The sequence below is a fragment of the Pleurodeles waltl genome, chromosome 7, assembly GCF_031143425.1.
Source record: "Pleurodeles waltl isolate 20211129_DDA chromosome 7, aPleWal1.hap1.20221129, whole genome shotgun sequence".
Taxonomy (NCBI): domain Eukaryota; kingdom Metazoa; phylum Chordata; class Amphibia; order Caudata; family Salamandridae; genus Pleurodeles; species Pleurodeles waltl.
Window position 1 is genome coordinate 764,037,944 of NC_090446.1, and position 27,398 is coordinate 764,065,341.

Here is a 27,398-nt window from a genome sequence, read left to right on the forward strand (position 1 = left end):
GAAGGTCTCAATGGTGCGACCGGTGCCAATGCGGATCCGGAGGGGCCCTCGGTGGCCGGAGCCAAAGCCGCAGAACCCCAAGGCCCCTCAACTGAATCTCTTGGGCCCGAAGACACCGTATCGGGGTCGGTCCACCCAAAGATGAGGCGCATGGCCTCATATAATTCCCTAAGTTCATCCTTGAAGCCGGCAGCGTGCGTCGTTTTGGAATCTATAGGGAATCACTCATGAAGCCGGGACCAACTTCAGACAGCCTGTTGTCGCAGCAGCTGGACTGCATGCTCGTGGGCAGCTGCTCCCGTTAAGTCTTCTGTCTGTGGGGGCCCAATGAGGGTCCTCGTCATGATATTCCCCTGTGAGTGTGCCCCCCTCCCCAATTACCTTGTAGAAGGACCAGGAGGCATTACCTTCTGCAAATCTGGAGAATTCACCGGAGCAACCCCTCAGGAGAGGAGTGGTGTTGCCTCCGGGAAGAGTTGGCACCATTACCATACCACACCTAAACGGAGCACAAATGCTCCTGTGCCCTATGGCTTCTTAGAAATATCATCAGCACTAGTGCTGCACAGTGCATAAGGTTACCTGCTAATTTGCAGCACCGGCTCTATGCGCATGAGAATACTATTGCTGGGAAAGTTGCCCCATGATGTACGAGTGCTCCAGTGTTCGGCATTATCTACCCAAGACTGTGGTGACATGTGAGGGAGTGAGTCGATTATGGTGCTACAAGGTGATTTAGCTACTTGTTATGGTCTTGGGTAATTTACGAGTTGATGTAACCTTTTATTCATAGCTTGATGCAATTATGACCAAAGTATTTGCTGATCTTATGAAGCCTATCATGTTGATACCTTGTATTATCAGAATAACAATCCTCATTGAAGCACTTGCATAAGAAGCACTTTATTTACGGCCTATGATGCTGTTTCTCCAAAAGATATACTTACAAAATAAGACATTTTTCATATAACTCTGTGTGGAGTCTCTTTTGCAGTGTATTTATTGTGTTGCGAGTGTGTTGTGCACACGCTTTACACAATGCCTCTGGGGATAAGCCTGAATGCTCTGTTCCAAGGTACCCGGGGGTAAGCACAGGTTATCTTTGATATGTATCTTACTTGCCCTGACTAGAGTTGTGGGTTACGCCTGGGCTAGGTGCATACGTGTTGGAAAATGGCCCTTTTTGTTGGGATATCCCCAATGTTTTTGCTTCTGCTCTCCTGTTTTTCATGCTTTGCTGAATTTAGTTTTTGCTGGCTTTTGGGACTCTGGGCACTTTACCACTGCTGACCAGTGCTGAAGTGCAAGTGCTCTCTGTAGTAAGGTAGGATTTTTCTGACATGGTTGCCCCCATTTTCTTTCCCCGGTGTATGTGTTTTGACTGTAGTACACTGGGATCCTGGTAAACAGCACCCTAGTGTCAGTGTTCTCACCCCTAAATGTGGTTGGTAAATACTTCTTAAACCCCACAATTGGCATACTAGTATACCCCTGTAATTAGGTACCCAGGGCATTGGTACACCAGGGGTCCCCCATGGGCTGCAGCATGTCTTATGTCACCTATGGGAGTCCATGCAAACTGTGTCTACAGGCCTGCTTTTGCAGCCTGTTTGAAATGGTACACGCACCTTTCACCCCGGATATAAGGTTATCTTATATCACGGTCACTGCACTTTGACGCTGTAAGTCCCAAGGGCAGAGTGCATGGTTTTAAGTGTGAGGGTACCCCTGCATGAGCAGAGGTACCCCTACAAACCCCAGACTCCATTTTCTGGGCTTTGTAAGTGAGGGAAGCCATTTTAAGGTATGTAGTGGTCACAGGTCATCACAAGAATGCACAATACATAATGGCTTCACCAAACCTAATCATGTTTGGTATCAAACTCGTTGGAATCATGGAACTAAACCGATTCCAGTGTTAGCTGCATGATGCAATGTTCAATGGGGGTTCCTTAGAGGATGTCTGTCTGTGCTGCCTTGAGGGTCTGCATCCAAGACAGAGCTGTCGGCGACCCTAGACACTGTTTTGTCCTCCTGCTGCTGAGCTTAATTTGGGCAGGGGGAGGCAGAACAAAGAATTTCCTGTAGAGGAGGAGTGTAAAGACCTCTCCTTCAGAAACAGGTGTCTCTGGGTTAGGTTTGGGGGTGCTCCTGAGTGCCACCAGACTGCTTTTAAGGACACATTTGGTGCCCTCCTTGCAAAAACATTTTTCTTTTGTGTGGGATCCCCGGCTCCTACTCTGGCGCAAAAACACACAAAGGACAGGGGAATGACCACACCCCTTCCAGCTCTTCCCTTAGGAGGTGCCCAGAAATCTGCCAGGTGGCAAATTGATTCTGCCATCTTGAAAATAAGATGAACAGAGGCCCCTGGGAGCATCTGAATGGTCAGTCCAGCAAAGTAGCATCCCTGACACACCCACTCCATTAGGTGGGTCGCTGCAGACATTGTTGAACCCCCTTCCTGGGCTACTTAAGGGCTCCCCAGAGGGTGGGACCAGAGATTTGTCTGCAAGATTCTTCTTCAAGACACTTCCGCAACCTGGACACTGGATTCTGCTGCTAGACTTCACCGGGAACCAGAACAAGACTGTAACTGGTAGGAGGGCTCCTACTGAAAATGTGTCCCTGGGTATTGCAAGGACTCTGCAACTTCTGTGGCCGTGCATCCTCCAGACCCACAAGGACTCTGCCTGCGCTAAGGACATGCAGAACAAATCTCCCTTGGTGTGAAGGAGTCACTCCCCTACACCCGCAGGCACCTCAACGTTGATGACTGGTTTGTGGATACTGCTGTCCCACGGACTCGTCAATGCTCTGCAACACAAATGGTGGTTGTGTGGCTCTCCAGAGGTCTGACCTGTCTTCTTTGCAACTGAGAAGTCGGTGGTCCCTCATGGGAGCTGCTGGAACTGAACCCCTGTGCATCGTGTCTGTCTGTCATTGCCAAGGTTTGTTGAGTCTTCAGTCCAAAGACCTCCTAGCTCCAAGAAGTCCTAGCCTCAAGCATCACACAGATTCAAGATCGTCGTCATCCCTGCAACTACTGTAATATGGACATCTATCTTCTTTGTGCTGCCGAGGCTTCCTCGCGACTCTGTGCCTGCTGCCAAAGGGTCCTCCTGGGGTCTCCATTATTTCCTGCTGGTTCTCCTCACTGCCGAGGGCTGGCCCTGACTTACCTGAGAAGGTTGAATTCCTTGGACCTTGCTGGTCCCATCTGTTGCAACTCTGAGCATCCTTTTTCTTGCATTTTCCAGGGCTTGTTGGTGGCCCTGCTAGTCACTGAACCTTCTGCAATTTGAAGACCAGCGTAAGACAGTTCATGACTGGATGCCACAGCTGCTTCTCCACGACCACCACCCAACAGAGAAGTACCCCCAAGAGAGTTGGGTATTGCCCTCCTGCACCCCCTGGGTGGTTTGGACTCTGTCTACTTTTTCCTCAGGTGGTCCTTGTCCAGACTCCATGTCTGGGTTCAACCGACCTGGTCCCCGGGTCACTGCAGCAGCTGGACAGCCGAGGTCTCCACTGACTTCAACAGGAGGTTCAGACACAAATTCACACCTATGCACATGGGCTCCCTGGTGTAGGTACTCCACTTCTCTGTGGAAGCACCCTTCCTTGCTCCAATGGGTTGCCTCCAGGTCCTCTGAGAAGGTTCCTTCTGCAACCTTTTTCTAACTGCAACTATCCCATGTTATCCTATGGACAACAACACTGAGTAACACCTCTGCATCCGGGCTTCTGAGGAAACACTGCTACTTACCTCTGGTGTTTTAGTACTTCGCCACTTCTTAGGATTCCTGAGCATTAGTCTTGTCTGGTTGGACTGTTCTTATCCCATTTCTTTTTAGTATATGGTATGCTCCCCCATGGAGGGTCATGTCATTTTATGCTTTTACCTACCTGTTTCTAAGTAGATTTTTGTGTGTGCATAGCTCCGGTTAGGAGATAAACCAAAGTTAGTTTAGTTCCTGTGTATTAATAAATAGTACTCTATTTTTCTAACCCTCAATGTGGTTCTTTGTGTGTTAATCACTGACTGACTTTGTGGTTATTGCAATTGCTTTACACCCTCCCCGATAAGCTTTAGTTGCTCTCCACAGCTACCCTCTCAGAGCTTTGGTTATCAAGAACCACTTACACTATTCACTAAGGTTTGCCTGGACCCAGGGGAGGGTGCATCACCTATAGGTGTACACCATATACTGAGCCAGCCTCCTACACGCTCTGTATAAATGGTATTGGTTTATCCATGATTGGTACATTTGATTTACCAGTAGGTCCCTAGTATAGTGCACCAAGTGTGCCCAGGGCCTATAAATCAAATGCTAATAGTGGGCTAGCTGCACTGATTGTGTCCACCACATAAGTAGTCCTGCGAACATGACTCAGGCCTGCCACTGAAGTATTTGTGTGTGCAGTTTTAAAATGTAATTTCGACATGGCAAGTGCACCCTCTTGCCAGGTACAAACCTTCCCTTTTACTACATGCAAGTCACCCCTAAGGCAGGGTGCAGAGTATTTAAAATGTAGGACATGTACTGGTGTGTTTTACATGTCCTGATAGTGAAATACTCCGAAATTTGGGTTTCACTATTGCATGGACTATCTCTTCCATAGGGTCACATGGGGACTTCCTTTAAATATCTTACGTATAACTTCCCCTTGGGAGCAGACAGAGATACAGAGTTTAGGGTCTCTGAACTCACAATTTAAAAATATATCTTGTGGTGAAGTTGGTTTTTAACTTGTAAGTTTGAAAATGCCACTTTTAGAAAGTAGGCAGTTTCTTGCTTAACCATTCTGTGCCTCTGCCTGTCTGTGCAATACACGTCTGGGTCAGGATGACAGTTGGGCTGTTTGCGAATTCACTCTATACAGTACACAAAGGAAGCTGAGGTGTGCCTTGAATATCCTGATGAGTCTTCTGGATCTAGAGTGGTGGGAGGAGCTGACACTTGCACCTGAATAGGGCTGTGCCTATCCTTACACAAAGTAGTCTCCAACCCACTGGAGTGTGTCTGGCGGCAGGGCAGAAAAGGCAGGGTCTTGTGCACTACAAAGACATCTCTTTGCAGTTTGCCTAATTCAAAGGCAGAGATGGGTATAAGTACTGGACCTCTGACCCCACAAAGTTAGAATCCTTTTGGACTGAGTACATTCTACCAGGAAGAAGAGCTAGATGCTGTAAAAGGAACTGCCACTCTGCCTGCTGCTTTGCTGTGCTGGCCTGCTGCTTCTATCCTGGGAGAGAAAGGACTGGACTTTGCTTTCTACATCGTGCTTTCAAAGGTTCTCCATGGGCTTGAACTGAGCTTGCCTCCTGTTAAGTTGTCCCAGGGACATCAAAGACTTCATTTGCCAGCACCTGGGCTCTCTTGCCAAGTGGTGCCAAATCCAGTTCCTGAGCCATTGGGAGTGAGTTCTGGTGTAACCAAGAAGGAACAAGTACAACAGCTCCAGACCCACTTCAGAACCGGCACTGCTGACCGACTCCGTGTCACTGCCTGCACCGGAGCTGTGGTCCCCACCGAGTGCAATGACCACGACAAACACCGCAGGCCCGACGCTGCCGCACTGCCTCCGAAGTCCCACCACAATGTGAGTTTTGTGTGCCGTACCACCGTCAGTGACACCCAACTCTGTTGCAGCATATGTGGCCCCGTGGTGTGATCGCCACACCGCAAAGTTAACAGGTTTATCGACTCCTACCTGTCTTAAGGAACCGACACCTTGCCACCGGTGTTGCATCACCTCCCCTGCAACCACAAAGAACTGACACCTCACCTCCCCTGCCTAGCAGTAAGGAACCAACGCCTCACTTCCCCAGTAGCAGTAAGGAACCACCCCAATCTGCAACCCCCCTCCCGGGGAACAGAAACCCCACTAACTATGATCAAATGTATATTTTATAAATTCATACTTCGTGATGTTTGATAAAAGTTTTCAATAAAGCCAAACTAACATGCCTGAGTTTTTCCTTTTAAACATTTTTCAGGCCAGAAAATGCAGCCACAGAACCAACCACAAGAGGTGTGCAATGACCCAGGAGACTGTGCTGTTTTATGCTGCTGGGGGGGCTACTGCACCCCCTGCAGCCACCTACAACATAAAAAAATATACTTTGGTGGTGCCCCTTTTCATGGAAAATGTCACTTATCCAGTGTACATCTGTTCTTGGCATGTAGTGCTGCAGATTCACATGCTGTGCATCTACTGTTGGGCTTGGAGTGTTACAAGTTGTTCTTCTTCGAAGAAGCCTTTATTTCGAGTCGCGGGATCGAGTGACTCCTCCTCTCGGTGATTGTGCACATGGGCAGCGACTCCTTTGTTAGATTGTTTTCCTGCATCAGGGTTAAGTAAGGAGTGAAGAATTGTGTATGTACAAATATATATAGAAAGTGAAGATGTCCATGCAATGTATATGCATATTTACATAATTAACTACTACAAAGACTACAGGCTTCCGGGGAGGAGGGAGGGCGCATGTGAATCTGCAGCACTTCATGCCACAAACAGATGTACACTGGGTAAGTGACATTTTCCGTTCAATGGCATATGTAGCTGTAGATACACATGCTGTGCATAGAATGAAAAAAAGTTCTCCTCCTGAGTAAGCAGTGGCTAGCTCGTAGGAGTTGAAGTAGTTTGAAATAGTGTTTTAAGCACTGCTTGACCAACATTTGCTTGTTGTCGAGATAACAAGCAAAGTAAGTGTTTAGTAAATATGTGTGGTGTGGACCATGTAGCTGCTTTGCATAAGTTTGCATTGGTATATTTCCTAAGAATGCCATTGAAGCACCCTTTTTTCTAGTGTAATGTTCTTTTGGAGTTACTAATAGATGTCTTTTAGCTCTGAGATAGCAAGTTTGAATACGCTTTACAATCCACCTAGCTAATCCGTTTTTGGAAATAGGATTACCTTTACGGAAAGCAACAAAAAGTTGTTTAGTTTTTCTAAAGCCTTTAGTTCTGTCTACATAACACATTAGAGCTCTTTTGAGCTCAAGAGTGTGGAGAGCTCTTTCAGCAACAGAATCTGGCTGTGGAAAGAAGACTGGCAATCAAACTGACTGTTTAAAGTGGAAGGGTGAAACCACTGAGGTAAAAATGTGGGATTTGTCTGAAGTATTACTTTGTGTGTGTGTGTGTGTACTTGAAAGAAGAGTTCTTCTAAAGTAAATGCTTGAATTTTACTTACTCTTCTTAATGAAGTAATTGCTACCAAGAAAGCAACTTTCCATGAGAGAACCTGAATAGCGCAAGAGTGCATGGGTTCAAACGTTGGACCCATAAGTCTTGTGAGCACAATGTTAAGATTCCAGGCAGGAGCTGGTGGTACTCTAAGTGGAATAACTCGTTTAAGCCCCTCCATAAATACTTTTATGACAGGAATGCTAAACAGAGAGGTCTGTTTAGGAGGTAAGCTGATATTGCTGTTAAATTAATTTTAATACACAAATATGCAACATTTGCTTTTTGTAAATGGAGCGAGTAACACACAATATCCTGTACTCATGCTTTAAGTGGATCAATGTTTTTAGGCTGGCACTAATATACAAAACGTTTCCATTTATTTGTGCAGCACTACCTGGTTGTAGGGTTAACGTGCTTGTTTGAGAATGTCCATACATTCTGATGGAAGCTGTAGGTATCAAATTTTATGACCTCTGGAGCCATATCGCCAGGTTGAGTATACTGGGATTGTGATGTCTGATTTGACGTCTGTTCTCAATTAACAGGTCTGGTCTGTTTGGAAGCTTGTGATGTGGTACTGAGAGATCCAACAGTGTTGTGTACCAGTGTTGACGTGCTCACGTGGGAACTAGGAGTATCATAGTGAGGGACATGTGACACATTTTCTTGACCAGAAACAGAATTAATGGGAGAGGGGGGAAAAGCATAAGCAAATATCCCTGACCAATTGATCCACAGAGCATTGGATTGAGGGTGTGGGTATCTAGACTCGAAGTTTTGGCATTTCGCGTTTTCACTTGTTGCAAAAATGTCTATGTTTGGTGTTCCCCACATTTGAAAGTAATGTTGAATTACTTGTAGGTGAATCTCGCATTCGTGCATTTGTTGCTGCGTCCTGCTTAAGAGGTCCGCTAGCTGGTTGTGTATCCCTGTGATGTATTCCGCCAGTAACTGAATGTGATTGTGAATTGCCCATTTCCATATTGTTTGTGCTAGAAGGGACAATTGGGATGAGTGTGTCCTCCTGTTTTTGCAGATAATACATTGTTGTCATGTTGTTTGTCCTTATTAAGACTGTGTTTGAGGTTGGAATGCTTTCATGGCTAAGAACACTGCCAGTAATACCAAACTGTTAGTGATGCTTCTGTTGTGATTATGTAGCACAGGGGTCCTGAAATGGCTGCCCCTTTGATAACTTTATATGCTTCCCCCATTGCAGAGATTTGTAAGTTTGGCGTTCCAACAACACTAGATCCTGTAGTTGACCCTGTGCCTGAGACCATTGCTGCGAGAGACACTGTTGCAGTGGCCTCATGTTTAGACATGCATTGAACACTATTGCTATGTATGATGCCATTATTCCCAATAGTTTCATGACAAACCTTACTGTGTAAGTTTGACTGGCCTGCAATTGGGATACGTGAGTCTGAAACGCTTGTATTCGTTGTGGATTTGGGTAGGCTAATGCAGAATTGCTCCTAGATAAGGTTGAATTTGTGCTGGCTGAAGGCAAGATTTCTGGTAATTGATTGTGAACCCTAATTTGTGTAGGGTATTTACTGTGTATTGTGTGTGCTGTTGACAGTTTCGTATGGTGTTGGCTTTTATTAATCAGTCGTCTAGATTAGGGAAGTCATTTATGTACTGCCTTCTGAGGTATGCTGCAACTACAGCAAGACATTTCACTCTTGGAGCTGTTGTTACCCCAAAGGGTAGTACTTTGAATTGATAGTGCTTGCCTGCTATTACCAACCTTAAATACTTGCGGTGAGCTGGATGTATTAGAATGTGGAAGTAAGCATCCTTTAGGTCTATCGCTGGCATGTAATCTTGTTTTTGTAGCAAGGGAATGACATCCTGTAGAGTGACCATGTGAAAATGCTCTGAAAGGATATATAAATTTAGAGGCCTGAGATCGAGAATGGGTCTGAGAGTACCATCCTTTTTTGGTATAAGGAAATTTAGGGAATATAGGGAATATACTCCTGTTCCTTGCTGAGTGATGGGAACTACTTCTATTGCCTCCTATAGTAGTAGAGATTGTACCTCTTGTTTGAGCAGAGTTGTGTGTTCTGGAGAGAGCCTGTGAGAACGGGGTGGAATGTTTGGTGGAGTAGAGATGAGCTCTAGGCAATAACCATTGCAGATAATTGAGAGTATCCATTCATCTGTAGTAATTTGTTGCCAGTGAGAATGGAATTGTTGCAGTCTTCCTCCCACAGGAGATGTATGTTGCTGTGGAATGTCTGGGAAGTCATTGTTTTGTGGATGTAGAAGCACCCTTTGAGGCAGGGAATTTACCTCTGGACCTGAAATTCTGTCCTCTGTAAGAGCCCCTGAATGACCCCCTTGTGTAATACTGCTATCATTGTTTTGAGTGGGAGGTGGAAGCCTCCGTAGTTTGGGCTTTAAATCCTCCTCTAAATTGTGGTTTTTGAAAGGAACCCTGAAATGGTGCAGTATAAAGGGCTCCCATGGCTTTTGATGTGTCTGAATCTTTTTTAAGTTTTTCTAAAGTTGTGTCCACCTCTGATCCAACAAACTGTTGTAGGAAGTTGGCTCTGTATATACTATCTCAAAGTGAGAGATTGTGTGCACAGAGTCCAAGGGTTCCCCTTAGAGGTAAGATAGTGGCAAAATTAGATAATTCTAATGCTCTATTTTGTGGTAGTGTGGTCGAGCAGTAGGCTTATAAGAGGGTAGTGTTAAGCATTTGTTGTACACAGGAAATAAATGAGGAACACACACTCAAAGACTTAACTCCAGGCCAATAGTTTTTATATAGAAAAATATATTTTCTCAATTTATTTTAGAACCACATGATTTGAATTAAATACATAAAATGCAAGGTACTCCACACAGATAAGTAAGGAACTTCGAATTAGAGCAGTAACATACACAGTTTTAGTTAAAATGGCAATAAGCTATTGTAAAAGTGGACACAGTGCAAAAATCAACAGTACCTGGGGGAGATAAGTATTGGTTAGTTTTTCAGGTAAGTAAGGCACTTACAAGTTCAAGTTCCTGGGCATAGGCAGCCCACAGTTGGAGGTTCAAGGCAACCCCAAAGTCACTGCACCAGCAACAAAGGGCCAGTCAGGTGCAGAGGTCAAAGGAGGGTCCAAAACACATAGGCGCCTATGGAGAACAGTGGTGCTCCGGTTCAGACCAGGGGGGTTTTGTAGAGCACTGGGTGGGGGGTGGGGGGATGGGGAGGTGGAGAACACAAGTAGCCTCAGCGGCACAGGGGCGGCTGGGTGCAGTGTGCAAAGCAGGTGTCTGGTTTTGAATAGGAATCAAGGGAGGGACCGGGGGTCACTCTAGCAGTGCAGGCGGGGAACAGGAGGGCTTCTCGGGCCAGCCACCGACTGGGCTAGGTAGAGGGTCGCCTGAGGGTCACTCTTGCACTGAAGTTCGGTTCCTTCTGGTCCTGGGGGCTGCGGGTGCAGTGCTTGGTCAAGGCGTCTGGTTACTTGGTTCAGGCAGTCGCGGTCAAGGGGAGCCTCTGGATTCTCTCTGCATGCGTCGCTGTGGGAGTCCAGGGGGGCTGTCTCGGGTTACTCACAAGGTCTCAGTCGCTTGGGAGTCCTCCCTGTAGTGTTGGTTCTCTGGAGCTCGAGCCGAAGGCGTCGGGTGCAGAGTGTGAAGTCTCACGCTTCTGGCAGGAAGAATTAGGTCTTTAAAAGTTGCAAAGTTGTCAAACAGAGCTGCTGTTCACAAGAGTTTCTTGGTCCTTCGGGTTCAGGGCATTCCTCTGAGGCTTCAGAGGTTGCTGGTCCCTGTCGGATACATCGCTGTGCAGGTTCTTTGACAGGACGGTAAGGCTGGGGCCAATTCAGTTGTCTCTGCAGGGCTTTCAGGTCAGCAGTCCTTCTTCTTTGTGTAGGTTGCAGGAATCTGATTTCCTGGGTTCTGGGGTGCCTCTAAATACTAGACTTAAGGGTGTGTTGAGGTCAGGAGGGCTGTAGCCAATGGCTGCTGTCCTGGAGGGTGGCTACACCCTCTTTGTGCCTCCTCCCTGAGGGGAGGGGGGCCCATCCCTAATCCTATTCAGGGAATCCTCCAAAACCAAGATGGAGGATTTCTAAAGGCAGGGGTTACCTCAGCTCAGGGCACCTTAGGGGCTGTCCTGACTAGTGGGTGACTCCTACTTGTTTTTTTAATTATCTCCTCCAGCCTTGTCGCCAAAAAGTGGGGGCAGTGGCCGGAGGGGCTGGCATTTCCACTAGCTGGGATGCCCTGGGGTGCTGTAACAAAAGGCATGAGCCTTTGAGGCTCACTGCCAGGTGTTACAGTTTCTGCAGGGGGAGGTGAGAAGCACCTCCACCCAGTACAGGCTTTGTTCCTGGCCACAGAGTGACAAAGGCACTCTCCCCATGTGGCCAGAAACTCATCTGGTTGTGGCAGGCTGGCAGAAACTGGTCAGCCTAGCACTAGGAGTTGGACCGGTATTCAGGGGGCATCTTTAAGATGCCCTCTGGGTGCTCTTTACAATAAATCCCACACTGGCATCAGTGTGCATTTATTGTGCTGAGAAGTTTGATACCAAACTTCCCAGATTTCAGTGTAGCCATTATGGAACTGTGGAGTTTGTGTTTGACAAACTCCAAGACCATATACTCTTTATGGCTACCCTGCACTTACAACGTCTAAGGTTTTGATTAGACACTGTAGGGGTATAGTGCACCCTGCCTTAGGGCTGTAAGGTCTGCTAGAGGGGTGACTTACCTATACCACAAGCAGTGTGAGGTTGGCATGGCACTCTGAGGGGAGTGCCATGTCGACAGTCATTTTCTTCCCACCAGCACACACAGGCTGTGAGGCAGTGTGCATGTGCTGAGTGAGGGGTCCCCAGGGTGACATAAGGCATGCTGCAGCCCTTAGAGACCTTCCCTGGCATCAGGGACCTTGGTACCAGGGGTAGCATTTACAAGGGACTTACCTGGGTGCCAGGTCTGTGCCAATTGTGGGAACAAAGGTACAGTTTAGGGAAAGAACACTGGTGCTGGGGCCTGGTTAGCAGGATCCCAGCACACTTTCAATCAAAACTTAGCAACAGCAAAGGCAAAAAGTCAGGGGGGAACCATGCCAAGGAGGCATTTCCTTACACCAGTCAAAAAATGACTGAGAGGTAGGTCGTCTTCAGATCAGCAAACTTGTGACTAGAGTTGAAAGAGACAGGCTTAAAGTATAACTGAAACAAAGGTCAGATGAACACCCTTCCCTGAATTCAAGAATAAGCATTCATGTATCATATTTATGGGAAAGCTGGAAATAACACTGACATTGAGTGTAAGATATATATTTTGTTTATATAGGTTACATGCAGGCATCCTGGTGCTTCACCTTTTCACTAACACCCCCACCCCCACGAAAGGACGTGCAAACAAAAAGGGATAAAGCCTGTCAAGACCACATGAACTATTTACATGACAGAAGAATCTGCAAACCTTTGCATACTTGGACAATTTCTCTATGGTTTAGTAGTTAGAAGAAATTGAACTTTCTCACACTACACATAAAAACAATCTAAAACAATTAAAATATACAAAGCAATGTGTATGTTAAGAAGATAAACATGAAAATTAATAAAGAGCTATGGAAAAAACACAATGTAACCACTAGCCATTTAGGCACCGACAAAAAGTAGACTAAGTCACTGCCTGGCTTGTTATTTACCCACCAATCTGCCCTGCCCACATGCACACAAAATCAGTACTCTAAAATAATCCACAAAATATATGCACTTGATATATATGGAAAATGTCACGTACATCTGTTCGTGGCATTAGTCGCTGCAGATTCACATGCTGTGCACATCCCGCCATCTGGTGTTGGGCTCGGAGTGTTACAAGTTGTTTTTCTTCGAAGAAGTCTTTTCGAGTCACGAGATCGAGGGACTCCTCCCATTTCGGCTCCATTGCGCATGGGCGTCGACTCCATCTTAGATTGTTTTCCCCGCAGAGGGTGAGGTAGGAGTTGTGTATGCTAGTAATAGTGCCCATGCAATGGAGTGAATACGTATGTACATAATGTAGTTTAAAGTAATATATTTACAAATTTACAAATGTTCAAGATCAACTTCTAACCAGCTACAGGCTCCCGGGGAGGCGGGTGGGCGCATGTGAATCTGCAGCGACTAATGCCACGAACAGATGTACACTGGGTAAGTGACATTTTCCGTTTGATGGCATGTGTAGCTGCAGATACACATGCTGTGCATAGACTAGTAAGCAGTTATCTCCCCAAAAGCGGTGGTTCAGCCTGTAGGAGTTGAAGTTGTTTGAAACAATGTTCGTAGTACTGCTTGACCTACTGTGGCTTGTTGTACTGTTAACACATCTACACAGTAGTGTTTGGTAAATGTATGAGGCGTAGACCATGTAGCTGCTTTACATATTTTGGTCATTGGAATATTTCCTAGAAAGGCCATGGTAGCACCTTTCTTTCTAGTTGAGTGTGCCTTTGGTGTAATAGGCAGTTCTCTTTTTGCTTTAAGATAACAGATTTGAATGCACTTAACTATCCATCTAGCAATGCCTTGTTTAGAAATTGGATTTCCTGTATGAGGTTTTTGGAAAGCAATAAATAATTGTTTTGTTTTTCTAATTAGTTTTGTTCTGTCAATGTAGTACATTAACGCGCTTTTGATGTCTAATGTATGTAGTGCTCTTTCAGCTACAGAATCTGGCTGTGGGAAGAACACTGGTAATTCTACTGTTTGATTCAAGTGGAACGGTGATATGACTTTTGGTAAAAATTTAGGATTTGTTCGTAGAACCACTTTATGCTTGTGTATTTGAATAAATGGTTCTTGTATGGTAAATGCTTGAATCTCACTTACTCTTCTTAAAGATGTGATGGCAATAAAAAATGCAACTTTCCATGTTAAGTATTGCATTTCACAAGAGTGCATGGGCTCAAAAGGTGGACCCATGAGTCGTGTTAAGACAATGTTGAGGTTCCATGAAGGAACTGGTGGTGTTCTTGGTGGTATAATTATCTTTAGGCCTTCCATAAACGCTTTTATGACTGGTATCCTAAATAGTGAAGTTGAGTGCGTAATTTGCAGGTAAGCTGAAATTGCGGTAAGATGTATCTTAATGGAAGAAAAAGCTAGCTTTGACTTTTGCAAATGTAGTAAATATCTTACGATGTCTATGGCAGATGCATGTAAGGGTTGTATTTGATTATTATGGCAGTAATAAACAAATCTTTTCCACTTATTTGCATAGCAATGTCTAGTGGTAGGTTTCCTAGCTTGTTTTATGACCTCCATACATTCCTGTGTAAGGTCTAAGTGTCCGAACTCTAGGACTTCAGGAGCCAAATTGCTAGATTCAGCGATGCTGGATTTGGGTGTCTGATTTGTTGTTTGTGTTTCGTTAACAGATCTGGTCTGTTTGGTAGTTTGACATGAGGCATTATTGAGAGGTCTAGTAGTGTGTACCAAGGTTGTCTTGCCCATGTTGGCGCTATTAGTATGAGTCTGAGTTTGTTTTGACTCAACTTGTTTACCAGATATGGAAGGAGTGGGAGAGGGGGAAAAGCGTAAGCAAATATCCCTGACCAACTCATCCATAACGCATTGCCCTGAGACTGATCTTGTGGGTACCTGGATGCGAAGTTTCGGCATTTTGCGTTTTCCTTTGTTGCAAATAGATCTATTTGTGGTGTTCCCCAACTGTGGAAGTAAGTGTTCAGTATTTGGGGGTGAATTTCCCATTCGTGGATCTGTTGGTGATCCCGAGAGAGATTGTCTGCTAACTGATTCTGAATTCCTGGAATAAATTGTGCTATTAGGTGAATGTGGTTGTGAATCGCCCAATGCCATATTCTCTGTGCCAGGAGACACAACTGTGTTGAGGTTGTCCCTCCCTGTTTGTTTAGGTAATACATCGTTGTCATGTTGTCTGTTTTGACAAGAATGTGTTTGTGGCTTATTATGGGTTGAAATGCTTTCAGCGCTAGAAATACTGCCAATAGCTCTAAGTGATTTATGTGAAACTGATTTTGCTGAGTGTCCCATTGTCCTTGGATGCTGTGTTGATTGAGGTGTGCTCCCCATACTATCATGGAGGCATCTGTTGTTATTACATATTGTGGCACTGGGTCCTGCAAAGGCCGCCCTTGGTTTAAATTTATACTGTTCCACCATTGAAGCGAGGTGTATGTTTGGCGGTCTACCAACACCAGATCTTGAAGTTGACCCTGTGCCTGTGACCATTGTGATGCTAGGCACTGTTGTAAGGGCCGCATGTGCAACCTTGCGTGTGGGACAATGGCTATGGCATGAGGACATCATGCCTAGGAGTTTCATCACCATTTTGACTTGTATTTTTTGTTTTGGATACATGGCCTGTATTACATTGTGAAATACTTGAACCCTTTGTGGACTTGGAGTGACAATCCCTCTTGCTGTGTTGATTGTCGCCCCTAAGTATTGCTGTGTTTGACATGGCAGAAAGTGTGACTTTGTGTAGTTGATTGAGAAACCTAGTTTGTGGAGGGTTTCTATGACATACTAAAAGTGTGTTGTGAACACCGTTCTAGCGTGTTGGTTTTGATTAACCAATCGTCTAGGTACGGGAACACATGTATTTGCTGCCTTCTGATATGTGCAGCTACGACTGCCCGGCATTTTGTAAAAACTCTTGGCGCAGTTGTTATTCCGAATGGCAACACCTTGAATTGGTAATGTACCCCTTGGAATACAAACCTTAAATACTTTCTGTGTGAAGGATGTATCGGTATATGGAAATATGCATCCTTTAGGTCTAGTGTTGTCATGTAGTCTTGTTGTTTGAGCAGTGGGATTACGTCCTGTAATGTCACCATGTGAAAGTGATCTGATTTGATGTAGGTATTTAATGTTCTGAGATCTAATATAGGTCTCAGACTTTTGTCTTCTTTGGGTATGAGAAAGTACAGAGAGTAAACTCCTGTTCCTTTCTGTTGGGTTGGTACTAATTCTATTGCTTCTTTCTGTAGCAATGCCTCAGCTTCTAGTCCTAGAAGATCTATATGTTGTTTTGACATATTGTGTGTTTTCGGTGGGACGTTTGGAGGGAATTTGAGAAATTCTATGCAATAACCATGCTGGATAATTGCCAGTACCCAAGTGTCTGTTGTTATCTCTTCCCAATGTTTGCTTAGTCTCCCCCCCACAGGTGTTTTGTGTTGGGGATGTGTGACTTGGAAGTCACTGCTTGTTTTGAGGAGTTTTGGGGCTTTGGAACTTCCCTCTATTCTTTTGGAATTGTCCCCCTCTATATTGCCCCTGAAAACTTCCCGCTGATATTGGCTTTGATAAGTGGGCCTTGCTTGTGAGGTTGTGGCCTCTGTAGGTTGACCTCGAAACCCTCCCCTAAATTGTGTTTTGCGAAATGTACCTCTGCTCTGTGGGGAGTAGAGTGCGCCCATGGCTTTTGCTGTATCAGTATCTTTTTTGAGTTTTTCAATAGCAGTGTCGACTTCTGGCCCAAACAACTGCTGTTCATTAAAAGGCATATTCAGCATGGCTTGTTGTATTTCCGGCTTGAATCCTGACGTACGCAACCATGCGTGTCTCCTTATTGTTATTGCAGTATTTACTGTCCTTGCAGCCGTATCTGCTGCATCCATTGCTGACCGTATCTGATTATTGGAGATACTTTGTCCTTCTTCCACCACTTGTTGTGCCCTTTTCTGAAACTCTTTGGGTAAGTGTTCTATGAAATTCTGCATTTCGTCCCAATGAGCTCTATCGTATCTTGCCAAAAGTGCTTGTGAGTTGGTAATGCACCATTGGTTTGCTGCTTGTGCTGCAACCCTTTTACCCGCAGCATCGAATTTGCGACTCTCCTTGTCTGGAGGTGGTGCGTCTCCCGAGGTATGAGAGTTTGCTCTCTTGCGAGCTGCCCCGACAACCACAGAGTCTGGTGTTAATTGCTGCGTAATATAAACAGGGTCTGTTGGCGGTGGCTTGTACTTCTTCTCCACCCTTGGAGTTATGGCTCTGCCTTTTACAGGATCCTGAAATATTTGTTTGGAATGTTTCAGCATTCCCGGGAGCATAGGTAAGCTTTGGTATTGGCTATGAGTGGAGGATAGTGTATTAAACAAAAAGTCATCCTCAATTGGTTCTGAATGCAAGGTGACGTTATGAAAAGCAGCTGCCCTTGAGACCACCTGCGTGTAGGATGTACTGTCTTCAGGTGGGGACAGCCTCGCAGGGTAACAGTCTGGGCTGTTATGTGATACAGGAGCATCATAAAGGTCCCATGCGTCGGGATCATCTTGACTCATTGCAGTATGAGTCAGGGATTGCATCAGTGGTGGAGTGGCTACCGATGATGTATGCATTGATGGTGGTGGAGATGGTGGTGGAGTTGTTTGTTTTGCCACCTTTGCCTGTGGCTGCTTGTCCTTTTCTTGAAAGGCAAGTCTTCTTTTCATCTTAATTGGGGGAAGAGTGCTTATTTTCCCTGTGTCTTTTTGAATGTGGAGCCTTCTTTGAGTGTAGTCTGGCTCTACTGATTCAAGTTCCTCTCCGAACTTGTGTCCTTGCATCTGGGAGGACAATCCCTGTTCCTCTGTGTAGGAACCTGTTTTCGGTTCCGAGGCTGGATGTTTCGGAACCGAAACCTTTTCGGTCGCCTTTTTGGGCTCCGAGGAAACCTTCTTTATATTCGGTGTCGTGGTTCTCGGTGCCGACCCATTTCGGTGCCACTGTCTCGGTGCCGAATCTGCTCGGAGCCGCTGTCTCGGGCCCGAGAGTGCTGTGTGGCGGTATCTCGACCGGAGTCGGATGACTTCGCCCCAAGCATGCCCTTTTTTGGTGCCGATGATCGGTCACCTATTTTTCGGGTTAAGCCATGGCCTGTTGGCGGTGGTGTCCCCTGGGCTTTTGTCTTCTTCTCGTGAGTTTTATGTTTCGACGTCTTATTCACGGTTTTCGGTGTTTCTTCGGGATCGAGCTCGTCAGAGTCCGATTCCTGGATGGAGAAGGTTTCTTCTTCCTCCTCGAAACGTCCTTGTCCTGTCGGCGCCATCTGCAGTCTTCTCGCTTTTCGGTCTCTTAAGGTCTTTCTCGACCGAAACGCTCGACAGGCTTCACAGGTATCCTCCTTGTGCTCTGGAGACAGACACAAGTTACAGACCAGATGCTGATCTGTATACGGATACTTGTTAAGACATTTTGGGCAGAAGCGGAATGGGGTCCGTTCCATCAGCCTTGAAGAGACACGTGGCCGGGCCGACCAGGCCCCGACAGGGAATCGAAAAACAAAAACCCCGAAGGGCCACCGGAGCTCTTCAAAAGTCGGTGTCGATCTGTTGTAACTAACCCGATACCGAACGCAAACAATACCGACGATTTTTCAGAGATTCTAACTAACTTTCCGACCCGAAACACGGAGCGAAAAGGAACACGTCCGAACCCGATGGCGGAAAAAAAACAATCTAAGATGGAGTCGACGCCCATGCGCAATGGAGCCGAAATGGGAGGAGTCCCTCGATCTCGTGACTCGAAAAGACTTCTTCGAAGAAAAACAACTTGTAACACTCCGAGCCCAACACCAGATGGCGGGATGTGCACAGCATGTGTATCTGCAGCTACACATGCCATCGAACATATATATATATATATATATATATATATATATATATATATATATATATATATATATATATATATATATATATATATAATTTTTTTTCAGACACAATGTGTTTTTTTTTAAACAATTCTTGTAATTTAAGTCTGTACATCAACCTAATATACCTGAAAACAGCAGGAGAGAACATTTTCAACTCCATTATCACAAGTTCCAATGACTGCAGCCGGAACATTTAGTCACAACTGTAAATTTATACCAGAACACGAACAAAACAAATCTACAAGTTTACCAATATTACTGACATGTGGCTTCTAGTATAGCTGCTGATCTGGGATTCAAAAGATTAATTTGAGGTCTCAAAACGGAGTTCACTGCGCACACTTAGGGTTGAGAAAGTAGATAACACTAGCATTGGCAGAGCAAATAGGTTTCTCCTTGGAGACCCATCGGCTTTCCAATGGTTTTTAGCAATGCTGTGCAGCATCGCTAAAGAGGAGCAAAACAAAACAAAAACAAAAAACAAAATAAAACCCTTTGACACAGCCATCACATCACTTTGTAGGTGCAGAAGCAACACAGAGGGGCACAGGTGGTGAGAAGCAACAGAGAAGGTGTGTGTTGTGTGGAAGCAACAGGGAGGACGTGGGGATGGAAAAAATACGGAGGACACAGGGAAGACATGGGTGACAGCAGCGTGGAGCATGGGGGAGAAGTAAAGTGCACAGGCAAGAGAGCAACAGAGCTGTGAGAAAGAAGCACATGGACAAGAAAGCAACCTGGGGAGGTCAGAGGCACATAAAAGAAAGAGCAACAAACGGTGTGTGGGGCAGAAGCATGCAGGAAAGACAAAGCAACACAGGGCTCGGGGGAGAGAAGTACACAAGGACAGCTGGAAAACATATGCAGTGTCATGGAGTGCTTACTCAAAATGAAAAACATAATGCCTGAAATTCTCTCCTCTTCCAAGAAGAGATAGCATCCGATACATGCTAAAAAATGAAAAGCAAGCAAATTAGAGGGACAAAGTCAATCAATGGTAAGCAATTATGAGGCTCAAAACCCACTTGTTGCAGATAATAGGTCTTTTCGAGAAGAGATAGCTTGTGCTGTATGGTAGGCAACACCTAAACAAATGTAACATTTAGTTTCAACTGAAGAATGTAAAGAAACCGACCTCCCCTACTTGCCTGTGGGAAGTCATTAATCTCCAATTCCTCCTCGTATCTCTTGAATGATTCATTCTGTGCCCCATCTTGTTTTTCTTCCTCTTGCTTATCAACTGGCACATAGTTAAGCTTAGCATTTATCTTCTCAGCCAGTTGTTCTGCAATAGTTTTTGCAGATACTGTTGGAGCTTGGATGGTGCCCCCTCGTAGGATTGCATTTGTAGCCTGTTGCATGACATCCTGAAAGGAACAATATACATCACTGTACAAAACAGTAAACTGGAGACAGAATAGATATGCAGTTCATTTGCCAAAGTAAATTGGGGCAACACATGTTGACAAATACACCTTGCGCAAAGAGGTCCTCTATAAATGGAGAAACAATTAAACACAAGTATCTTTGTGTGCATTATTACATTAAGAATTAAACACATGATGGAAGGGAACAATTTCCAGAATATTTGAGATACAAAAACATTTATCCAGATCACAGAACAATTACAGGATGGGTGAGGTAGAATCTGGACAATGAAGTGGCGAGAACAAAGCATCATATATAATCTGAAAAATAATTCTAATATCAAAAACTAAAGATTTATACATTATATACAAGCAATGTTAAACTCAATTCTACTGCACTCTTCCTCTGGATGTTTACCACCAAGCCTTTCATCAAATTTGACAGAGCTTCTTAAAAGTCTTGTACCTTCGGACAGCGGGTTGGGGGCCTAGCTGGCTCATGGGTAGACAGTCTCTACTGGGGCCGCAACATAATACCATTAACAGCCACTGGGAGAACAGACTGCAGAAGGTAGGTGGAGGCATCCATGGAAGGGAGGTGGATGGGGAATTAATTGGTGACACCTTCGTTGGTGTCCCCGCATGTGCCAAACCTTGCCGATGGCATGCACATCCACAGAAAACACAACAGCAATTGTGTAGTAAGACCGCTGAGTGGGTCCACTGTCCTAGTAGGAGCTACCTAGTGGACAAACCTTTGCCAAGCCAATAGGTCTTGCCTATGAGAAACCTGTTTAATCTATTTCTTTTAGCTATGTTGTATAGCAGTATGGGATTATTCTTTGCCTTCACAAAAAAAAAAAAAGGTAAGTTACCTTACATCTGAGCTGAAGCGTGCCGTTTTGGCCCCAGATGAAGACTACACCAAAAAGGCTGTGCAGAGCAGGGATGCAGAGGACGTAACAGGGACGTCCTCGGCTGCACCGCTCGGGTGCTGATGACGTAACCGTTACTTCCGGGACCTGGCCCATTGGGGTGGAGGGGGCTGGGAGAAGGAGAAATCGCTAGTGCTCACCATGTGGGCCTCCCACTCCCCTCCCCTGGGCAGTGATGAAAGGGGAATGGCTTCCCCTACCACCCCCATCTAATGACGTTAGCGCACTTACATCATTATAGGTTGCCATCGCGCTGGAAGCCATTTGCTTCCAGTGCGACAACGAAGAAACAGGCGAGTTTCTCCTGCAGCCCAGGGGAAGGGAGGTTAGATAAGGGAGTTCAACTTATGGCTCAGGGGTTCATCTGATTTCGGAAGTAAAATTGACTTACTGTTAGCAAACTATTTGCAGCTCGTAGTGCAGTAGATTCCCATGTTTTGCATGCTACAGCCATGTAGTTCTCGACTCTGATGTTTCAAGTTGTTTTTATTCTAAATAAAGGTTTCAGGTTCAAGGTGACTTGTGAACCCTCCTCAAAACCTAAAAAGTCCTGGGACTCATATTCCACCTTACATTGAGGTGTCCCTATACTGGCAAGAGAAAGTATATGTAGAGCTTCAAAGCCGGACAGTTTATACCTACTGGTGTACTGTGAATCTGATTTTCTAGGTAATCGGAGAAGACTATTGGTTGCATTAGGAATCTCATTTGCTAGGTAACTGGAGACGACCTATGTTGGAAAACAAGGGTTTGTTCTGAGAACAACCCAATCTTTGTGCACCTGAAAAAACATGCTCCTCTACCATTAAGGTTTGTAATTCAAATTCACTAACTACATGAAAGAGTCATTTGAATGATAAAGGACACTTCTATGAGAGAAACTGGAATAGGCAAGAGTGTAATAGATCAAACGGCAACTCATGAGCCAAGCAAAAACAAACAAGCTCCTCCGCTACCTCCCGCCCCCCAGGGAGGGAACTGGTGGTATTTTTGGAGGAATGGCTCTTGCAACCTTCCATAAACACCTTCACAACCATTATCTTGACTATAGATTGATTTGTCTCCTCTGCATGCAAGTTCCCACAGCAGCTAAATGAACCCTAATTGAAATATACATTAGGTATGCATTTTAAAGGTGCAACACGGAGCATATGATGTTTCATACCAAGTAATGTAAGTGTTACTTATTAATCTTTCCATCTGGGAGCATAATACACCCTCATAGTGAGCTTGTGAGCCTCCTTAAGTATGACCATGCACTCTTGTATGAGTAGAAGATTCCCAAACTCTAATACTTTAGGTGACCATGATGCTTTGTGAAGTAGCTCTGCCCACAGAGTTTGTTTCTTCTAGAGATATACACACAGATGGGTGCGATGATGGTGAGCCTCAGGAATGCATGTCTCATTTTTCACATCTCAGTCACTGACTAGTTCATTCATAGAGAACACTGGGTAACTGGAGGTGAAGCATTGGTATTTTCATATTCCTTTCAATGGTGAAGAGATCAACTTTAGGGAGTCAGTCAGAAATCAAAGTAGTGTTGAAGTACTTGGACGTTCAGCTCAGATTTGTGTGTTTGTTGATGCATCCTACTGCGCAGGTCTGCAAAGCCGCTATCCCTTCCTGGGAGAAGCTTCTCTAGGAGAAAGACTTGATGAGGAAGAATGGTACAATGCCTTATCCTCTTTACCAAGATTAATACCTGGCAGAATGTACGTTCCCCCGTTTTTGGTCATAATATACAGTTGGTATGATGTCTGCATGGATGAGCAATGTCTTGCTGGAAATCATTGTCTAAAACGCTCATAGTGACAAAAGTACTACAGTTAGTTATAGAAGATTAATGATCAGTTTCAGGTGGTTGCTGAGATCATCAGTCAAAAATTGTGATGTGGCCCTAATGTGTTCCCCACCCGGTGAGGGAGGCATCTGTGGTAACTGCCACTGGCATCTGGGAGTCCAGGAATGACTTTCCCAATAACATGTTCTGGTTGTTCCACCATTTAAATGTATGATAAATTTAAGGCTCCATAACACTAGATCCTCCCACTAACAAGTCGCTTGTGACAACTGCATGGCTAGACATGCCCTAGCAGAGGCATTTGCAAGTGAGCTTTTGCAATCGAACATTTGAGACTACTGAATTACAAGATGTCATCACTTTAAGCTGTTTCATTATTCTCCTCGCTGTCAGAAACCATGATATATAGTAAAAGAGAAGTAGCATAGTATAAAGGATGTCCATACACTGTCTATTCAAATGTACAATATTTGTAGAACAATTATACTACAACGACTACAAGCATCCGGCGGAGGAGGGAGGGCGCATGTGAATCTACAGCACTACATGCCACGAACAGATATCTACTGGGTAAGTAACATTTTCTGGTCAAAGTTATGTGTGGCTGTAGATACACATGCTTTGCATAGACTGTAAAGCAGTTCCCTCCAAGTAAGTGGTGGCTAGCCTCTAGGAGTTGGAGAAGCTTGAAAAAGTGTGCTGAACACTGCATTACCAACATTTGCTTGCTGGCGAGCTAAAACATCTACACAATAGTGCTTAGTAAATGTGTGTGGTTTAAACCAAGTAGCAGCCTTACAAATATCTGCTACTGGAATGTTTCCTAAAAAGGCAATAGAAGCACATTTTTTCCTGATAGAGTGTGGTCTAGGAGCTGTAGGTAATTGTCTTTTAGGTTTGAGATAACAAGTTTGAATACACTTGACTATCCATCTTGCTACTACATTGTTTGAAATGGGATTGAGTTTGAAGGGCTTTGAAAATGCTATAAAAAACTATTTAGATTTTCTAAAACCTTTATTCCTGTCAATGTAATACATAAGAGCTTATTTAACATCTAGAGTGGCTCAGTCTGGCTGTGGGGAAAAAGACAGGTAACAACTGATTGGTTAATGGTCGCAGATTACATGTCTCATACCAGATTCTGAACCAGAGGCTGAGACTCTGAGACGCTCTGCTCCGGAACCACAGCGGAGTGCAGCAGCAGCGCAGTCTACCCGCCGGAGCGCGTCAGGAAAGCCTTGAGGCTCCTCCTACGCCTTAACAACCGGCTGTGAAGAACCATCCTCCCCTCCCAGCACTCCCGCCTACGCCGCTGCTGGGACCCAGGAGGCTGGCTGGGAGGATTTGCTTTCAGCCCTCTGCACATAGCACACAGCACTCAGGTATGAAGTGCCCCTTGCCCCCCAGGGGCCTTTGGATCACATTGATATAGCCCCATAACTCTATAGCTGGAGGAACCAAGAAGCTGGGAGCAGGTTGCAGGGTGGTAGCAGGGGGCAGGTGCCAGAGGTGGTGGGGAAAGCGTGGAGAGGCAAGGAGTCACCAAGGAGTGGGGTGGGAGTGCTGCTTATCGCTCCCCCCATCTCCCCACCTCTCCCAACCTCTGCCCGCTGTGCTCCTCCCCAGGCTCTACTTGCAGTTCCCCCATTACCTGCCTCACCTTGCCCCCACCCTGCTTCACCCCAGCTGGAGTGTTGCACCAAGTATTCCCAGCGCTCTAGGCAGTGTGCTCGTGCCCCCACCCCCCCTTCACTACCTCCATCGTTCACCCAGTGCTAACCCAGTGCTAGCTATATCCCACGGGCGTGGAGGAGAGGCGGCATCCAGATCATGAAGCCAGATTGGACAAAGCACCCGGCGCACCAGTGGGTCAATGACAGGGGCGCCTGCAGCACGCAAGGAGAGGGGAGGGTCCCAAAGATCACCAAGTGTATTAAGCTCCACAGCGGCCCTTGCAGCCCCCCAGAGGGCGATGCCCAAAAGGAAATATAATACACGTCGGCAAGGGATGGGGGACTTCTCGACCCACAACCAAAACGCACGGGGGTGCTCCGTTTATCCAATGGTTGATAAGGTGCTTGAAGAAGAGGAGTCCCCCCCCCACCAAGACCAAGTACCAACACAGGTCCGACTCGAAGGAAAGGACTCTATAGTCTGATTCCTCTGCAGAACAGCAACAGGGAGTCCAGAGCGGGGAAGAGCGTACGTACGGCCTCATGCAACAAGAGGAAGCAGACAGTCAGTCTATCAAAGAGATGTAAATCCCCGCACATAGCACGAACTTAGCAGATATATCTACAGGGGGATTAGTGGCCACAGATCCCTCTCATGCCCCACGCTAATAGCTGGTAACCAAGATTCCTCAGCTTTGAATTTTCCCCCCTCACAAGCAGGCATTGCACTATTGCCATCTTTGAACAGAGTCCTCTCCACTACAGCAGATAGCCCCACTCAGTATCAAAATTCTGTGGTGGATTGCTCCCCTCCAAGGGTTGTAACATCAACCCTGCTGAACAAAGACTTCATTACCACAGCAGACATTGCCAACCAGCACTTCAACAAGCCTGTTGCATGCACTCCCGTAGGGACTGGCCACGAAATGCATAAACTGACAAAAGCAGTCTAAAAGCTTGAGTGGTCCCCGGTACAGGCGGAGCTGATGGAGGCAGCCAACCCCCCCCCAGAGCTATCATCCCCAACGTGCTGTTAACCACAAATTTTGCCAACTACCCAGGGCAGGTCTAGTCTCACAGAACAGGAGCTAGGGACACTGTCCGAGCAGTTCCTCAACAACTTAGAGGAGCAGATTAAGAGAACACTCTGTCTTACCATAACAGTAACAGTAACAGCAGCAAAGAAACATTCTGACAAGGATGAGGCTGGAGGCGGTCCATCAGCCAGAACATTTCCAGAGTATTCCACAAACGCACAAGAGCTGGCGGCCATCAGAGCCTCCCAGGATATTATGGTTAGGGCGCTTCTTTGTCAGTCAAACAAGATGGAGTTGGAACTGGACTTGTTTCAGTCTCTGGCCATACATTTACTTGAAATTAGAACAAAGTTAACAAATATGGAGAATCTCCTCATTACTACAATGAAGGGAGCTCAATGTTCTTGCTTTCTGTTCCTTGAAAAGTTATGCGCCCTACCAAACATTCTGCGTGAGCTAGTCAAAGTAGTCATGGAGACATCAAGAATTGATAAAACTACAACGGCCACCTTGCCTCCCCAAAGGTGTCAATTTGCCCAAACAGTCCTCACTCAAGGTCAAAATACCGTTACAGCAAGAGCAAATTCAAGCAGCCGACCGCGTATAGTTCCTCAGGCTGAAGGCCTAACCTCAGCCATCTTTCCCACCCCAGGCAAGATGACTTTCATTCATTCTCTTAAATACTGCTTCCCTTCAAAAGCAGAAATCTGTTCTAAGAGACTCAGATGGGGGCCAGAACCATGGGAGCCATACAACTGTGACCCCGCAGACCATAACCACACAAACATTCCCGCAAAGCAAGCAGAGGGTTCGCGAAGATCCAAGGTATCGGTCCTAGCACTAAGAGGACAATAGTGTACCACCCTTCACGATCACCAAAATCACTGTCATTTCTGTCATGGAATGTGGCAGGCCTCAGGAGTATCAGCAGATCTGGTGAGGCCATGTCCTACCTAAACTCTAATGACATTATATGTATGCAATAAACTTGGGAATGTGCTCCTTCACTACTGCCAGACTATTACGAAATCTTCCAGTCAGCCACGCATCCTAGTATTTTTGGTCGGCCTTCTGGTGGATTAACCATCTTCATTAAACATGCGGTCCGTCTGGTAACCACTAAGCTTACTATTAATAGTAAAATGGCCCAAGTAATCACAATTAATGGCAAGAACATTGTCCAACAAAGTGTGGATCTCATACTAATCAACTGCTATATAAATGCCCCAAGGAAATCCAAGGTAGTAACAATCCTCGAACTCCTGAAAAACGTGGAAACAGTCATCTTCAGTCATCCTGGCCACAAAATTGTTATGATGGGTGATTTCAATGTACACGGGCTCAATGCAAAAACAGAGGATCTCCTTTTGGACAGAGGCCGCCAACTACTCCAAAATTTCTTCACAACTTTTAGCCTATCGTCAGCCCGACAGGAGCAAAGGGATAATCAGAATGGGCTTCTCCTTACTTCGTCATTCAAGGGCGGCTCAACCACCGATTATATGTACCTCTCGGAAAAGCTTAAGCAGAGACTTAGCCACTTTGAAATCACTAAGAGGGTGGAGAGCAACCACAATCCCCTAAAATGCATAATTGAATTATAAGTTCAAGCAGCCGAGCAGCATGCAGTGGTAGGGGCCTCAAAAGGCACAGAGCAAGTACACCTGGTGAGAAGAATCAAATGGAGACCAGAAGATTCTTCTAAAACAATCCTATGGCTAAGAACCTCATCTCGGG

The 27,398-nt window shown here is 45.6% G+C and overlaps 1 protein-coding gene across 1 annotated transcript in view; it reads right to left on the minus strand.

Moving 5' to 3' along the window:
- The window catches only part of DDX46 (DEAD-box helicase 46), a 669,293-nt gene that overhangs the window by 72,453 nt on the left and 569,442 nt on the right, over window positions 1-27,398 (minus strand). Inside the window, exon 20 of the mRNA XM_069199247.1 lies at window positions 19,991-20,209. Within this exon, the coding sequence (XP_069055348.1) occupies window positions 19,991-20,209 (219 nt within the window). The remainder of the gene's footprint in view (window positions 1-19,990; window positions 20,210-27,398) is intronic.